The sequence below is a fragment of the Sorghum bicolor genome, chromosome 7, assembly GCF_000003195.3.
Source record: "Sorghum bicolor cultivar BTx623 chromosome 7, Sorghum_bicolor_NCBIv3, whole genome shotgun sequence".
Lineage (NCBI taxonomy): Eukaryota > Viridiplantae > Streptophyta > Magnoliopsida > Poales > Poaceae > Sorghum > Sorghum bicolor.
In genome coordinates, this window is record NC_012876.2 from 2,524,646 (window position 1) to 2,537,087 (window position 12,442).

Below are 12,442 nucleotides of genomic sequence, written 5' to 3' on the forward strand. Positions count from 1 at the left end.
TAAAATAATCTATGATGTTTTTTTAGATTTTGTGCATGTGCATTAGGCTAGTCTTAATGCATGTTTCATGAGAGTGTCATGCACATTAAGTAGGATGTCATATAAGCAAAATTGCTGACTTGGCAGAGTCATTAAGGCCCTATTTAGATGCAGCCAAAGAGCCAAAAACTTTTGGAGAAATAAGCACTTTTTGGAAGAATGAATCTAAACAGGGGCTTATAAAACTTAGTTGTAAAGATTTGGAATTTGGGACCTTGGAGCTCCAAAACTGTGTAAACTTGCTTAGGGATCCGTGTCTTGTGTGTTGTAGACCAAAAAATTTGGGAAATATCTAAACACCTATTTGAATGTAAAGTTTTTTTTTATAAAGTTTACAGCCAAAAGTTTTGGGATGTAAAGATTTAGGATCTAAACAGTTTCTAAATGAAGGAGTTTCGTACCCATGAAACTCATGCGGCTCGTTAGTAGAGCAAAAGTTAGTAGAGCAAAAGCTATTGTGCCCAAAAAATTGCATGGCTTTCTTCAAAAGTTAGTAGAGCAAAAGCTTGATTAAAAACTATAAGATGCACTGCTATTGCTAGCAATACCTCAGGAAGATGAGCCGACAGAAACCTGTTAGGATTTTCGAATTAAAACCAGGACACAAAGCTTGGAGCCTGATAACCGGTTAGGTTCGAATGTTTGCTCTGCTAGTGTTTCATGAGATGACTTTGCATATGCTGCATCTTTAGCTGAATACACACATATTTTTTTTTTCTGATGAAAAAATCTTATTTGCTTCAAAATAACAATAGCATAGTAAATTTTGCCTAGCCATTACTGAGAATCACAGGAAATGCTATTTAAAGTCTTGTCCAAACAAAACAAAGTACGCCTCACATTCTACAAGGAAAAAAAAAATGGGACAAGCAGTTTATACAGTAAGTTAAATTTCAGTCATGCAATGTTACAGAACAAGCAATCCAATTTATGGATAATCAAACTAAAGAACATAGCTGCACATTCTGCAATCTACAAGAAAAAAATGGGACATGAAAACATCACCACGTCCATCCTGACGATCTTGAATCTGCTGCCAGATTGATGTCCAAATTCAAATCTCCCAGCTTGATGTCGCAGTCCCACCGCAGTGGTCTCGTATGTCTCTGCCCAAATCCAAACCCATCAGCTGGATGCAAGCCATGACATGGATGCAGCCAAGGACCTCACCAGCCGTGGCGGCGCCATGTCTTCTCACTTGGGTCGGGCGACTGCGAGCGTGGGGCGGGGCGGGGCGAACGCGACCGGGCGTCGATGGCCACGACTGGAGCGTGAGGACACGACACGACGGAGGGAGGGGAAGTTGAAGCGGCGAGGTGGGAGTCGCATGTCTTTTGGAGGGAGAAGCAGGTATCGAACCCTGGCCGCTGGCGCTGGCGCTGAAAAAACAAAAGAACCACCGCACCGCTACTCGGTGCTCACCAGACACAAAACAAAAGCATGTCCCAGTGCATTTTCTATTTCACAGCAACAGCAGGTTACTGAAAAACCCTACACAAGCCAGCGCCGACGGGTCCCTTCAGCCCACCACACGCGTTAGAGAGCATTACATATCTCACACACCACGCATGCAAACATCACACAACCAAAAACTGTGTCTGTTACGCTTACTGAGATGGTAAGCCTGAAACTAATCCTCTTCTTCAACACTACATTCCGGTGCCGCATCCGAGCTATTGGGTGCTATTTCTGACGTGAACAAGGTTCCTCAGCTCTTCAAATGCATCCATGGTCTCCGGGTCGAAACCTCCAGCAAACTGCAAAAATGAGGCCGGTTTTAAAATTTTAAGAACACTTGCAGATTTAAATACTGGAGAGCATGCAAACTTAATGAGACATTAGGTTCCTGTATGTGTCAGAGGGAAAAACAATCTGTTTAATCACATATGGAACTGGCAATGATGGACATGTGAAATGCTTGTGTGTGTGAGATATTGTTGGCAGTAAGGGATGCGCAACGTGCGTGAGAGTTTGCCTTGTCTTAAGTTACAGCTATAATGTGTTACCTGATGCATCCTGAAGGCAAATCTCACAGCCTGAAGCAGCATGTACTCCAGAGCTGGATCCTTATTCAGAGGGCCCATGTATTGAAGCTCCATTGCAACCCTTTTCATGTACATCTTCGCTAATTTCACAGATGCAAACTTTATCTGTAGTCAAGAAGAAAAAAAATAAGGGAGCAATCCAACAATTTAAAGCAGGTCTTTTATAAGACGATACTGCTATATAGATTTTCATGACAGCAACAGAATCTGCAACTGCAGATAAGGAAATAAAGACGGATTCCCAGAGCTGTTTGAGAAAAACATTCCTTAAGCAACAATACACAAAAATAATGTATTCAGTATTCTCAAGGAATAGGACTTTTAGTGGTCATCATACTAAGCACTCTAACTATACTGAAAGATATATATGACAGCAGTGGGAAACTAATCAATAATTAAAGTAGTACTAGACAACAAGCTTTGCTTACTCCACTAAAGTAGTGTGATTCTGCAGGCCATCTGCAGTTTCCATGCCTAATGGAAGTGCACACTCATAATTTATTTAGACCGGAGAAGGGGCAGTCCGACACATAATATTTACCTTGCTAATAAGATTGTTATCAAGCATCCAGTCGGTTGGAATATTAAACTCCTTGCACTGCCTCATCATAGCCTCTCTTGTCCTTAGAAGATTGTAGACACCTCTCTCAGTCCTGAATTAAGAATGCCAATCAAATTTTCAGTATTTTGTGCAACTTTATGGGTAATAATTATTAGGTACTTGCATATTTCATTATATTTCGGTAAACTTGGACATACTTTTCAGATAGTGTAACCATTTTCTTCAGCGCGATTTCACAGGGTAGACGTGGATCATCTTTATAGTTTGAAACTTCCGATTCCAACTTCTTCAGGTCCTGGTAGCCAAAAGCTGCCTCTCGTAGAGTGTCTGCCTTCTTCTCAGGCCAATCAAAATGCTTCAACACTGCTCTCTCATCCACCTGGGTGTAAGGCAATTAAGTTAAAGGAATAATTTAAGTGGCAGCTCCAACTGAAAATGATTACTCAGAAATGAGTGGGATTGTAATAAACATACTAGGAAGCCAAGTTCATCATCTAGCCACTTCACAAATGCAACCACATCTTCGATATCTTTGTAGGCTGCACTAGTCACCTCCTTAATCAATGATTTCACAAATTCACCCTGAGTTTCAACATCTGCCTTGATCTGCAAATTAAATAAAAAGTTAAAGCACACAGTTAGTGCCAGAACCAGCCCCATCAGAGCTATTTGTATGATCACCAGATTTCCAATAAGCTAGACTGAGCTCACTACTTACAGCTTGCAAATGGGACGAGCGGTTCTCGATTTCACCAATCATGCTACTCCGCACATTCGCAGAGTTAGCTGCTTCACAGATTCCACCACTGGAAGTATCCTTTTTGGTGTCCCTTCTCATAAGTGAATGGTAGAGCTCTGCGACCTGAGGTGCCCTCTTCATGACCCCAGTACTTTTTGAGGAAAACTTTGGAGGAGGCGGTGGCGGCGGTGGTCGTGGTGGATTTACAGTCGATCCATTTGATGGACCAGAATTTGACACGGAAACAGAAGGTCTTGGTGGAGGATTAGGGATGCGCAATGCACGCTTTTCAACATCCAGACACTGTGACTTGCATACTTCTGGCTTGCTGAGAACAAATCTTGAACTTTCAGATCGACCAAAATCATACTTGTCCACAAGAAGGTCACGCTTCTCCCTGATTGTAGGATCCTTATTACAGGCAAATGACTCATCTGTTGCATCCAGAAGGCTGATAAAGGTATCAGATTGCCTTCTTTTAATGATGTTGAAGTCTTGTGCACATCCCTTTGGTCCACCAAGTGAATGCCTACGTGTCGGGCTTCGTGCTTCTGCAGCTTCAATCCACGCCCTATCAAGAAGGGCTTCCTTTTTAGATGCTTGGCAACTCTTATCATTCTGGGACCACTGCTTGATGCGTTCTGCAATGCTGAATTTTATATCAGAACTGTCCTCAGCATTTTTTGCATCACCTTCACCACCATCACCCTCATTAAAAGCCATGACACCATTGCAATCTATATCCGTCATTGCTCTAGCTGCTTGATCTGAGTTACAGAGCTCATGGCGTAGACATGAATTGATCCACCGAAGATAAGCAAGCTCCTCAACCTCTGTTAGCCGACTCATTTGCAATCCCTCAACTTGCTTGCTTAGGTTTGCATTTGTGTGCCTCAGCAACGATGCCTCAGCTTGAACCTTGGCAACTATATCACTCTGGTGACAGTATTTAAAGCACACGAAAGAAAAATTAGTTGAAATATTTTCCATACAAAGTACAAACAGAAAGAATAAAGTTCAAGCAATGGTACCTCTGCATTCTTCTCAAGGCCAGCCAATTTGGATTCAGCTGAAGAGAGCTTAATTGCAAGATTTCGTTTCTGAAACTGTAGTTCTTTGTTTAACCGGCGTAGTTCAACAACTTCGAACTCCAAGTTTTCTGAAGGTGTATTGTCCCCATTTACACTAGGTATCCGGTTGCCATGGCCATCTAACCTTACATTTTCTTCATGATGTTCTACCATAGAAGATAGAGCTGATAATTGTTCAGATATGTTTGTTTTCTCAGCTTCTAATGAAGTCTTCAGTCGTGCAAGCCTGTCAACTTCATCCCTCATAGAATCAAGCTCCTTCTCAAGTTCTGAAACTTTTGGGTTTTCTCTGCATTGCCGCAACTCTGACTGTAATGCTAATTCCCTTTCTTTCGACTCACGTAGTTGCTCCCTGAGATGATCCAACTCAAGAAAAAGATCATGGGATGCTGGGGACCTAATATTGTGGCAATCAAAGACATGGGGGTGGACTTGAGCACCAGCAGGTGAACAAGGGAAGTCCCCGATAAGGGATCTTTTCACCCTAGAGTGGTACGGAATCTGTTGGTTGGTCTGATTGACATTTTCGACATTTGCAAGAGGTGGTTTTTTGCTTGCAATTGCTGCTGTCTTCTTGGTTTTCTTGTCTGCTGTAAAACCTTTGACAATTTGGGAACCCCATGAGGATCCAAACTTAGGTTTCAGAGAACTCGAATTGCTTTTGGAGTCAACCCTTGATCTGCATGGCTTTGTTTGGTTGTCAAACATGATTTCCTCTTTCATCTTTTCCCAGGGTTACCAGTTTACCACACTCCAAGCACCATTCAGCACTGCACATAAATGAGGAAAGTTGTTGATATATGTAGCAGGCAATATCACCACAAGAAAAATAGAAATAAATAATATGGTCAGCTGATTTGTGAAAGAAGTAGAGGATTATGTGCCCATTTTCAAACTATATATATAGCCCCACAACATCCATCAAACTCAGTATTCGGGCCAAAGGAGCTCTTATCAGCAACTCTATGTATGGAACAGTTAATACCGGAACAGACCATTTAAGTTTTAATCCGAAAAGCCTTCCCTTCTCTAGTCGCTCCCATGAATTTTTTAAGCCTGGCGAGAGCTGCACGGCATTCCTTAGGGATTAAATTGACTACAACTATCCAAGCACACTTATGCGAAACAAAAGGAGATTACACAGGCCTGAACAGTCAAGTTTAGCACTTTTGAGTAACCATCTCATTGTGAATCGCTGGATTCCAAAATCTTTCTGGCAGAAGAATAAATAAATAATAAAGTTTTTGAGGTAAACCCATGCTTTCTACTACTCCTACAAAGGAAAAGGAAATGAGCAAGAATAGGACATGGATACTGCGATTGAGTCAGATCCGGGTAAAAATAGCTTGCATTGAGGTTTGGGGGTGCCCCCCGTTGAGCACAGAAGGAAAGGAAGAGAGGGGACGGGCATACCAGCATAGTGGTCGTCGCCGGTGAACGGACTAGGAAAGGGGCGTCGCCGGTAGCCCAATCGTCGTCGGCGGCAATAAAGGAAGGCAAAGGGAGAGGGACCAAAATTACAGCTAAAAAAGATTGACACTGAAATCCTCCAACCCCAACCCTAAGCAACTCAAATCTGCAGCATTCCACTCCACCAGAACGAACCTGGCTATGCCGACAAAGAGCCCCGGATCAGCTCAACCTACTTTAGCTACTCCAAAGACCGCAGCCACGACCGCGGTGGCCGCCGGCGTTTAGAATACTGAAGCAACGAGCAACTGGCACTAGCAGTAGTGGCAGTGGCGCTCTAGTAGCCAATAAATAAAGAAGGAAATCGCCCCAGCGCCCAGCGGAGTGTGGAGCCGTGGAGGAGGAGGAGGACGGAAACAAACAAGGGATGGTGCTTCGGATGCTTGCCTCGCCGGCTCGCCCCAAGACGGGGAGAGAGAGAATCCGTCCGTCCCCCACGCGCGGATTTTTTCAGTGGATTCCTCCCGGGTTCCGAGACGCCACCGCGACCGCCTCGAGGTCTCTCGCTCCCCCCCGTGGAGAAGAGAGAGTGAGGAAGGGGGGTTTTGAATTTTGAAATCGGAGATGGGGAAGAAAAAGGTGAGTAGCCGTAGCATAGCTCCACTCCAGCACGCTGTCGCTAGCTGGGGGCAGAGGCAGAGCAGTGGAGCTTACTGACGTGTGGGGTCCTCCGTGTCCGGTGGTCGGCTTCGGCATTTTGCCTGATTTTTCGCTCCTGTGTCCGTCCACCTGTCCATGTCCACGGTGTCACGCTCGGGAGCAACCACAATGCTCGGAGCTTCACGACACGACACGGTAAGGAAAAAGTCCACACACGTTTCTCAACTTTTACGAAAATCTATTTTTCTTTTAAACTTTAAAACTGATTAAAATACCTCTCTTAATTTTTAAAGTCATTCATCTTATCATCCTACCCTGGTTAAAAAGGTTTCGAATGCGACTTTATTTTTTTATTTTTCATTTATTTTAACTGAATCTTTAATAAAATCATAGTAAAACATAGAAAATTATAAAATAAAAATCTATTTTTCTTAGACTTTACATGAGTAGATCTACATAATGAATATACAATATAATATGATTTGATATAAAATTTTGTTGTAGCTTTAGATCTATTCTTTTCTGTAATTAAAAGGAATAATTCATAGGTGTAGATTCTATTGTTCAATTGTGGTGAAGTTTTTATGGTATGCTAATTATTGTATACTTAAGCTGTACTAAAATTCTATACTCATTAGATTATGTATAACTTAGTTATAGATTTTATTTATATTTATACTTGTTAAATATAAATAAATCTATAAATAAACTATACATGATTCAATGAGTATGAATTTTTAACCATAATTCAGCCATACAATAGCTAGCCCACCCTAAAACTTTTCATCGCAATTGGATCATAGAAACTGCAGCTATGAATTAATTACAGAAAAGTATAGATATAAAGACACAACAAAAACTATACTAAAACATATTATATTATATGTTTACTGTGTAGATCTACTCACGTGGATTCCCATAAAATTAGATTTTTTTTTATGATTTTTTCTATGATTTACTATAATTTTTCAAAAATTTAGTCAAAATAAATAAATAAAAAAGATAAAACCACCTTCAAAACTGATTATAACAAAGACCAACTGACCAAGGAGGCAAGATGAACAGTTTTAAAAGTTGAGAGATGTGTTTTGTCCAGTTTTAGAGTTTCGAAGAGGAAAAAGCAAACTTTTGTGAAAGTTGAAGGAGGTAATATAGACTTTTTTCCAACTTAAAAGACTAGGTGGATATCTTAAAAGGATTCGAACTAGTTTAGAATATGTGAAAAATAGAAACTTTTTGCTTTGTGGGCAACCATGGTGAAGTCTTGCTTGATATTCGCCTCTTGCACAATCAACAGACTAGTTAGGGCACTCACAATGCAGACTCTATCATAGAGTCTAAAGTTATTTATTACCTCGAATAATGTGGACTTAGAGTCTAAATAAGACTTGGAGTCTTATTTTTTCTACCTTTTTCTCCAATAAATATGCTGCCACATCAGCAAAATACCATAAACAATATATAATTAATTGTCTTGGACTCTGTGATAGAGTCTTGCATCGTGAGTGCCCTTAGACGCTACAATGGATGGTTCCATTACTTACCTATTTGGATTTGACGCTCGCACTACCCATTAAACTAGGCACTAGTGCTGACAAGGGGGTGGCGCCATAGATAGGGGTGGCAATGAAGCGGATGAAGGCCTTGTTATCCAAAACTTTATAAGATTCTCCATCACATCGAATCTTACACACATGCATGAAACATTAAATATAGATAAAAAAGATAACTAATTGCACAGTTTACCTGCAAATCACGAGACGAATCTTTTAAGCCTAGTTACTCCATGATTGAATAATGCTTGTCAAATAAAAACAAAAGTGCTACAGTGTCAAAATCCAAAAAAATTTTGGATCTAAACAAGGCCGACGTATCCATCGATCTTAACCCGAACTCAAACTTAAAACTTGAAATCGCCCAAACACCAATTCGGATGAAAATCCATCCATCATCAAAATTAGCAGATCCACAAAACCCACCACAATAAGGAATTGTTTGGCAACACATGTATGATATATATTACATATATTCACATGTATAAATAAGAGGCAACAAACAACATACAATTCTACGACTCAACTTAGAACAAACTTTGTAGCTTACGGACACAATTTATTAATACAAGACATGAGTTCTGATTTAGAGTGGTGTATTTGGGGTCACCATTAGGAATCCGTGGGTGAAACCAAAACCAAAGCCGAACTCAAGGCCCTGTTTAGTTTCCCATCCAAAATTTGAGGTGTGCATTCATGTAACCTTTTGGAGCCAAACTTTGTTGGATGGTTCAAACTTTGTGCAAGACAATGTATTGTTATCTATGGATTGAACTCCATGTGATGTATGTGTGTCTATCATTATGTGATGGAACTTCAGTTTGAGTCTGGGTATCATATATGTGCTGGTTTGCAATTGTGTTTTTTTTGTATTTATATTGTCTGTTGGACTGTCTGACGCTGAAATTGCTTGGACTGTTGGATCATCTGTCGCTGTAGGTATGGTAACAGACTATCTGCCGCTGAAAAATATCAATGGACGGTCTGACGTAAAATATATTCAGGACGACAGACTGTGTGACGCTAAAAGTATGGTCTGACGCTGTATGTTTTTAGTGTCAGCACTTACACCGTCTGCAGAAGTCTGACGCTATATGTTTTTAGCGTCAGACCATCTGACGCTGTAGCCACTTTTAGCGTCAGATCATCTGGCACTAATTATGGTGTTGTGGTGTAGTGCGACACATTCGATGTGGCATCCAAAAAATTTTCATCTCTAATCTAAACAGGGCCTAAGTTTTGGGTCTCCAAACTTGAAAATCGAGTTGAAAATTGCTCCCTCACCTGCACCTGTTGGACCTGAAAATCAAAAGGACCTAGCTCGAAACTGCCCCAGTGCAATCCCTAAGTGTAGATGCTTGTCGGTTGTTTTTTTGGATGAAGCAAGTTCGCCTTGCAATGGTAGGGCCAAAGTGTCAAGAGGAAGGACTTGATCGTTCTATTGGTGACGAGGAAGAAAGCGGTGAACATAACCAACTCACCGTAGGACTGGGTGATGATAGTATTGACTTATGCATCATAGATTAGCTGGTTAGGTTATTTGTGATAGAACCTTACCAACTGAGTTCAAGTTCTCGACTTGACACAGGTGTTTGTATTTTTCTTGACTTATTTTAAGATTTAACGGCGCTGGCGACGTGTCCGTCGACAGCGAGGGCCTGTGGTGACTTCGTAAATCTTGAGATTTGCCAGTCCAACTCGATTCTTTGGAGGTGCTCATAGAGGTAGGATGTGCATGCGTACATTTATAGGGGTGAGTGTGTATCTGTGTATGCGAACGTCTGTGTTTGTAAAACTATATTCTTTTGAGATATCATGTATGAGCAGGAGTCAGTATAAGACAACACGAGAAGGGAGACGGAGGTAGGGTGGAGAACTATAGATAACATGCACACAGGAAGATGAGAGAATTCTCTATCGTGATTCCTTGTGAGCCACTTAAAAAGTTCAACAGACTTCAGTGCCACTACTCTAAATTTTTTTTGCCCTCCAGACCACTCAAAACCGTAGGTGTGAAAAGTCAACAATACCCTTAGGTGTAAATATGCTATTATTTTTTTGAGCATCTTAACGACTTCAAATGAAAAAACTCAAAACTAGAAAGTTGTAGATCTTGTCAAAATCTACAATTTTCATATAAAAAATATTTTCATTTAATTTAGCAAAAAAAGATTTGTTTTGATATGGTTAAAATATATCTTAGAAAAACATATCTTTTTTGCTATATTGAATGAAAATAATTTTTATATAAAAAATATAGATTCCAATGAGATTTACAACTTTTTAGTTTTGAGTTTTTCTATTTAAAGTCATTAAGATGCTAAAAAATTAACATCACATTTACATCTATGGTATTTTTGACTTTTCACACCCGTGGTTTGACACCGTTAGAGCCTAATCTAACGGTAGTGGCCTGGAGGCAAAAAAAATTTTTAGAGTAGTGACAGTGAAGTCCATTGAACTTTTTCAGTGGCTCACAAGGAATTGTGATCTTTTACAGTGGCTCACAGGAAATTCTCTCTAATTTTCCTATTTTAATATTATGGATATACTCTCTCTCCGCCAAGAAGAATATAATTTTAGATTTGAGAGTAGTTAAACTTTCTCAAGTTTGACCTAGAGAAAATATCAACATTTATGTCTTTAAATAGTTTTTTGAATTACACAAGTACAAATGTAAACACTCAAACACACGCACACTCGCTCCCTATGAATACACGTACGGAAATCCTATCTTCATGAGCACCTCCAAAAGACTATGTCGGCACATCTCGAGATCGACGAAGTCATCCCAAGCGCCTCGCTGTCAACGGAAACGTTGCCTACCACTGAAAGCACAACACCGTTAAATCCTAAAATAAATTTAGAAAAATACAAGCATACATGCCAAATCGAGAACTTAAATTATAACAACTATTTCATAATAATCAATCTAATGAACTTATTTGATATAAAAAATTTTAGTACTTTTAGTAGAGGTGGTCAAAGTTTAAATAACAACTTTTATGAGAATTCTATCTTTTTTTGATAGAGGAAGTACTAGCAAACATGCATAAGCATTGCAACGGAACATACACTTTGTTGGGCGATTATTTGAATGACTTGTGGCTTGGATATTTATGTAATAGATGTGTCCTCTGTTCCAACATGTATGGGAACTAGAATCCTGTACCATTGTTGGATACACAAACATGTGCGGTTTTAATTTTTATGAGCATGGGTCGTGAGTTTGGATCTCATAGGAGACAATGGAGATACTACTAGAATCCACAAAATCGGTATGGGAATATGTTCCCTAGAATTTTTCGCAGGAGAAGCCTCCTAAGACAATTTCAACCACAGTTTGGAAAGATGGTTCCCCTAGGGTTTCTTTAATTTTCTTAGCAAAAATTTTAAACTCTAGGGAAACCAATAGATTTTATAAAAAATGGATGGAAGAATGACTTGGTTATATAAGGCCAGTCTCAATGGAGTTTCACGAAGGGTGTCATGCACATTAAATAGTCTGCCACATCAGCAAGAGCACACTTTTTGTATGAAACTGGGAGGAGAGAGAATGGAAAAGTTTCACCATGGTGAAACGAACGTCGGAAACGGTGTGAAACCCGCGTTGAGAGTCGTGATTCGTTTCATCCCATCGGTCTTCTTCGACACCAGCCCCGCGGACTCCGCCTCTGACGCGAGCCACCATCCGCAGTCGCAGTCCGCCGATCTGCAGTCGCTGCCTCCATCATGGCCATGAGGGCGCGTGCATCCGCACGCGACCGCGGATGCCTCCCAGCGCGGCGAGCGTGAGCGCCGGGCAGGCTCCACCGCGCCGGCTCCTTCTGGCCTCGAACCAACCGACGATGCGCCGCCAAAGGCCAACTCCTCGACGATGCACAGGGCGGACCGCGGGTGCTGCTCGTCACGGCGACTCGTACCTCCTCGACGACACGCGGGGCGGACTGTCGTCGTGCAGAAGAGGCAACGTGCAACCATGGCGAGCGGGAAGGCCAGGCGAGGGCGAGGGCGAGGGCAAGCTGCTGTCGGGCGCGGACCGGGAGAGCTGCTGTCGGGAGCGGACGCGAGCGAGCTGCCTTCGCTGCTGCCGGTCGTGGCCCCGCTGGCCACGATGCCATGAATGAACAAATAAAGGAAGTGGAGAAAAAAAGAGAAACACGTCAGAAGTTCGGAGAACTTCATCTGATGATGAACACTGAGCTAGTCAGGCGGCGGTGAGTACGGCTCGGGAAGACTAGAAAAAACGGCCGCGAGGCGAGTTCCCCGACGTCGTCCGCTGGGCATGGCTCAGCTGGCCGCGAGAGGGGAAAAGAGAACGATGGGACCCACAAAAGTTTAGA

General features: G+C 41.6%; 1 protein-coding gene across 2 annotated transcripts; it reads right to left on the bottom strand.

Moving 5' to 3' along the window:
• Window positions 1,470-6,495, bottom strand: LOC8074070 (protein CHUP1, chloroplastic). Of its 2 annotated transcripts, none has more exons than XM_021464452.1 (8): window positions 6,334-6,495; window positions 4,417-5,246; window positions 3,365-4,321; window positions 3,121-3,252; window positions 2,844-3,025; window positions 2,626-2,737; window positions 2,046-2,189; window positions 1,470-1,796 (listed from the first exon to the last, which is right to left on the bottom strand). In XM_021464452.1, the coding sequence occupies exons 2-8, from the start codon at window positions 5,197-5,199 to the stop codon at window positions 1,713-1,715; spliced, it is 2,394 nt and encodes a 797-aa protein (XP_021320127.1). In that variant the 5' UTR covers window positions 5,200-5,246; window positions 6,334-6,495; the 3' UTR covers window positions 1,470-1,712. The 2 variants fall into 2 exon arrangements, with proteins under 2 accessions (XP_021320127.1, XP_002444993.1); XM_002444948.2 differs by lacking the exon at window positions 6,334-6,495 and adding an exon at window positions 5,890-6,290 and having other exon boundaries at window positions 1,490-1,796.

Coding starts and splice junctions, on each gene's coding strand:
- LOC8074070 (XM_021464452.1), bottom strand. CDS start 5,199: ATGAAAGAGGAAATCATGTTTGACAACCAAACAAAGCCATGCAGATCA. Junction 3,026..3,120: donor ATGATGAACTTGGCTTCCTA/GTATGTTTATTA, acceptor CCTTACACCCAG/GTGGATGAGAGAGCAGTGTT. Junction 1,797..2,045: donor TTGCCTTCAGGATGCATCAG/GTAACACATTAT, acceptor TCATTTTTGCAG/TTTGCTGGAGGTTTCGACCC.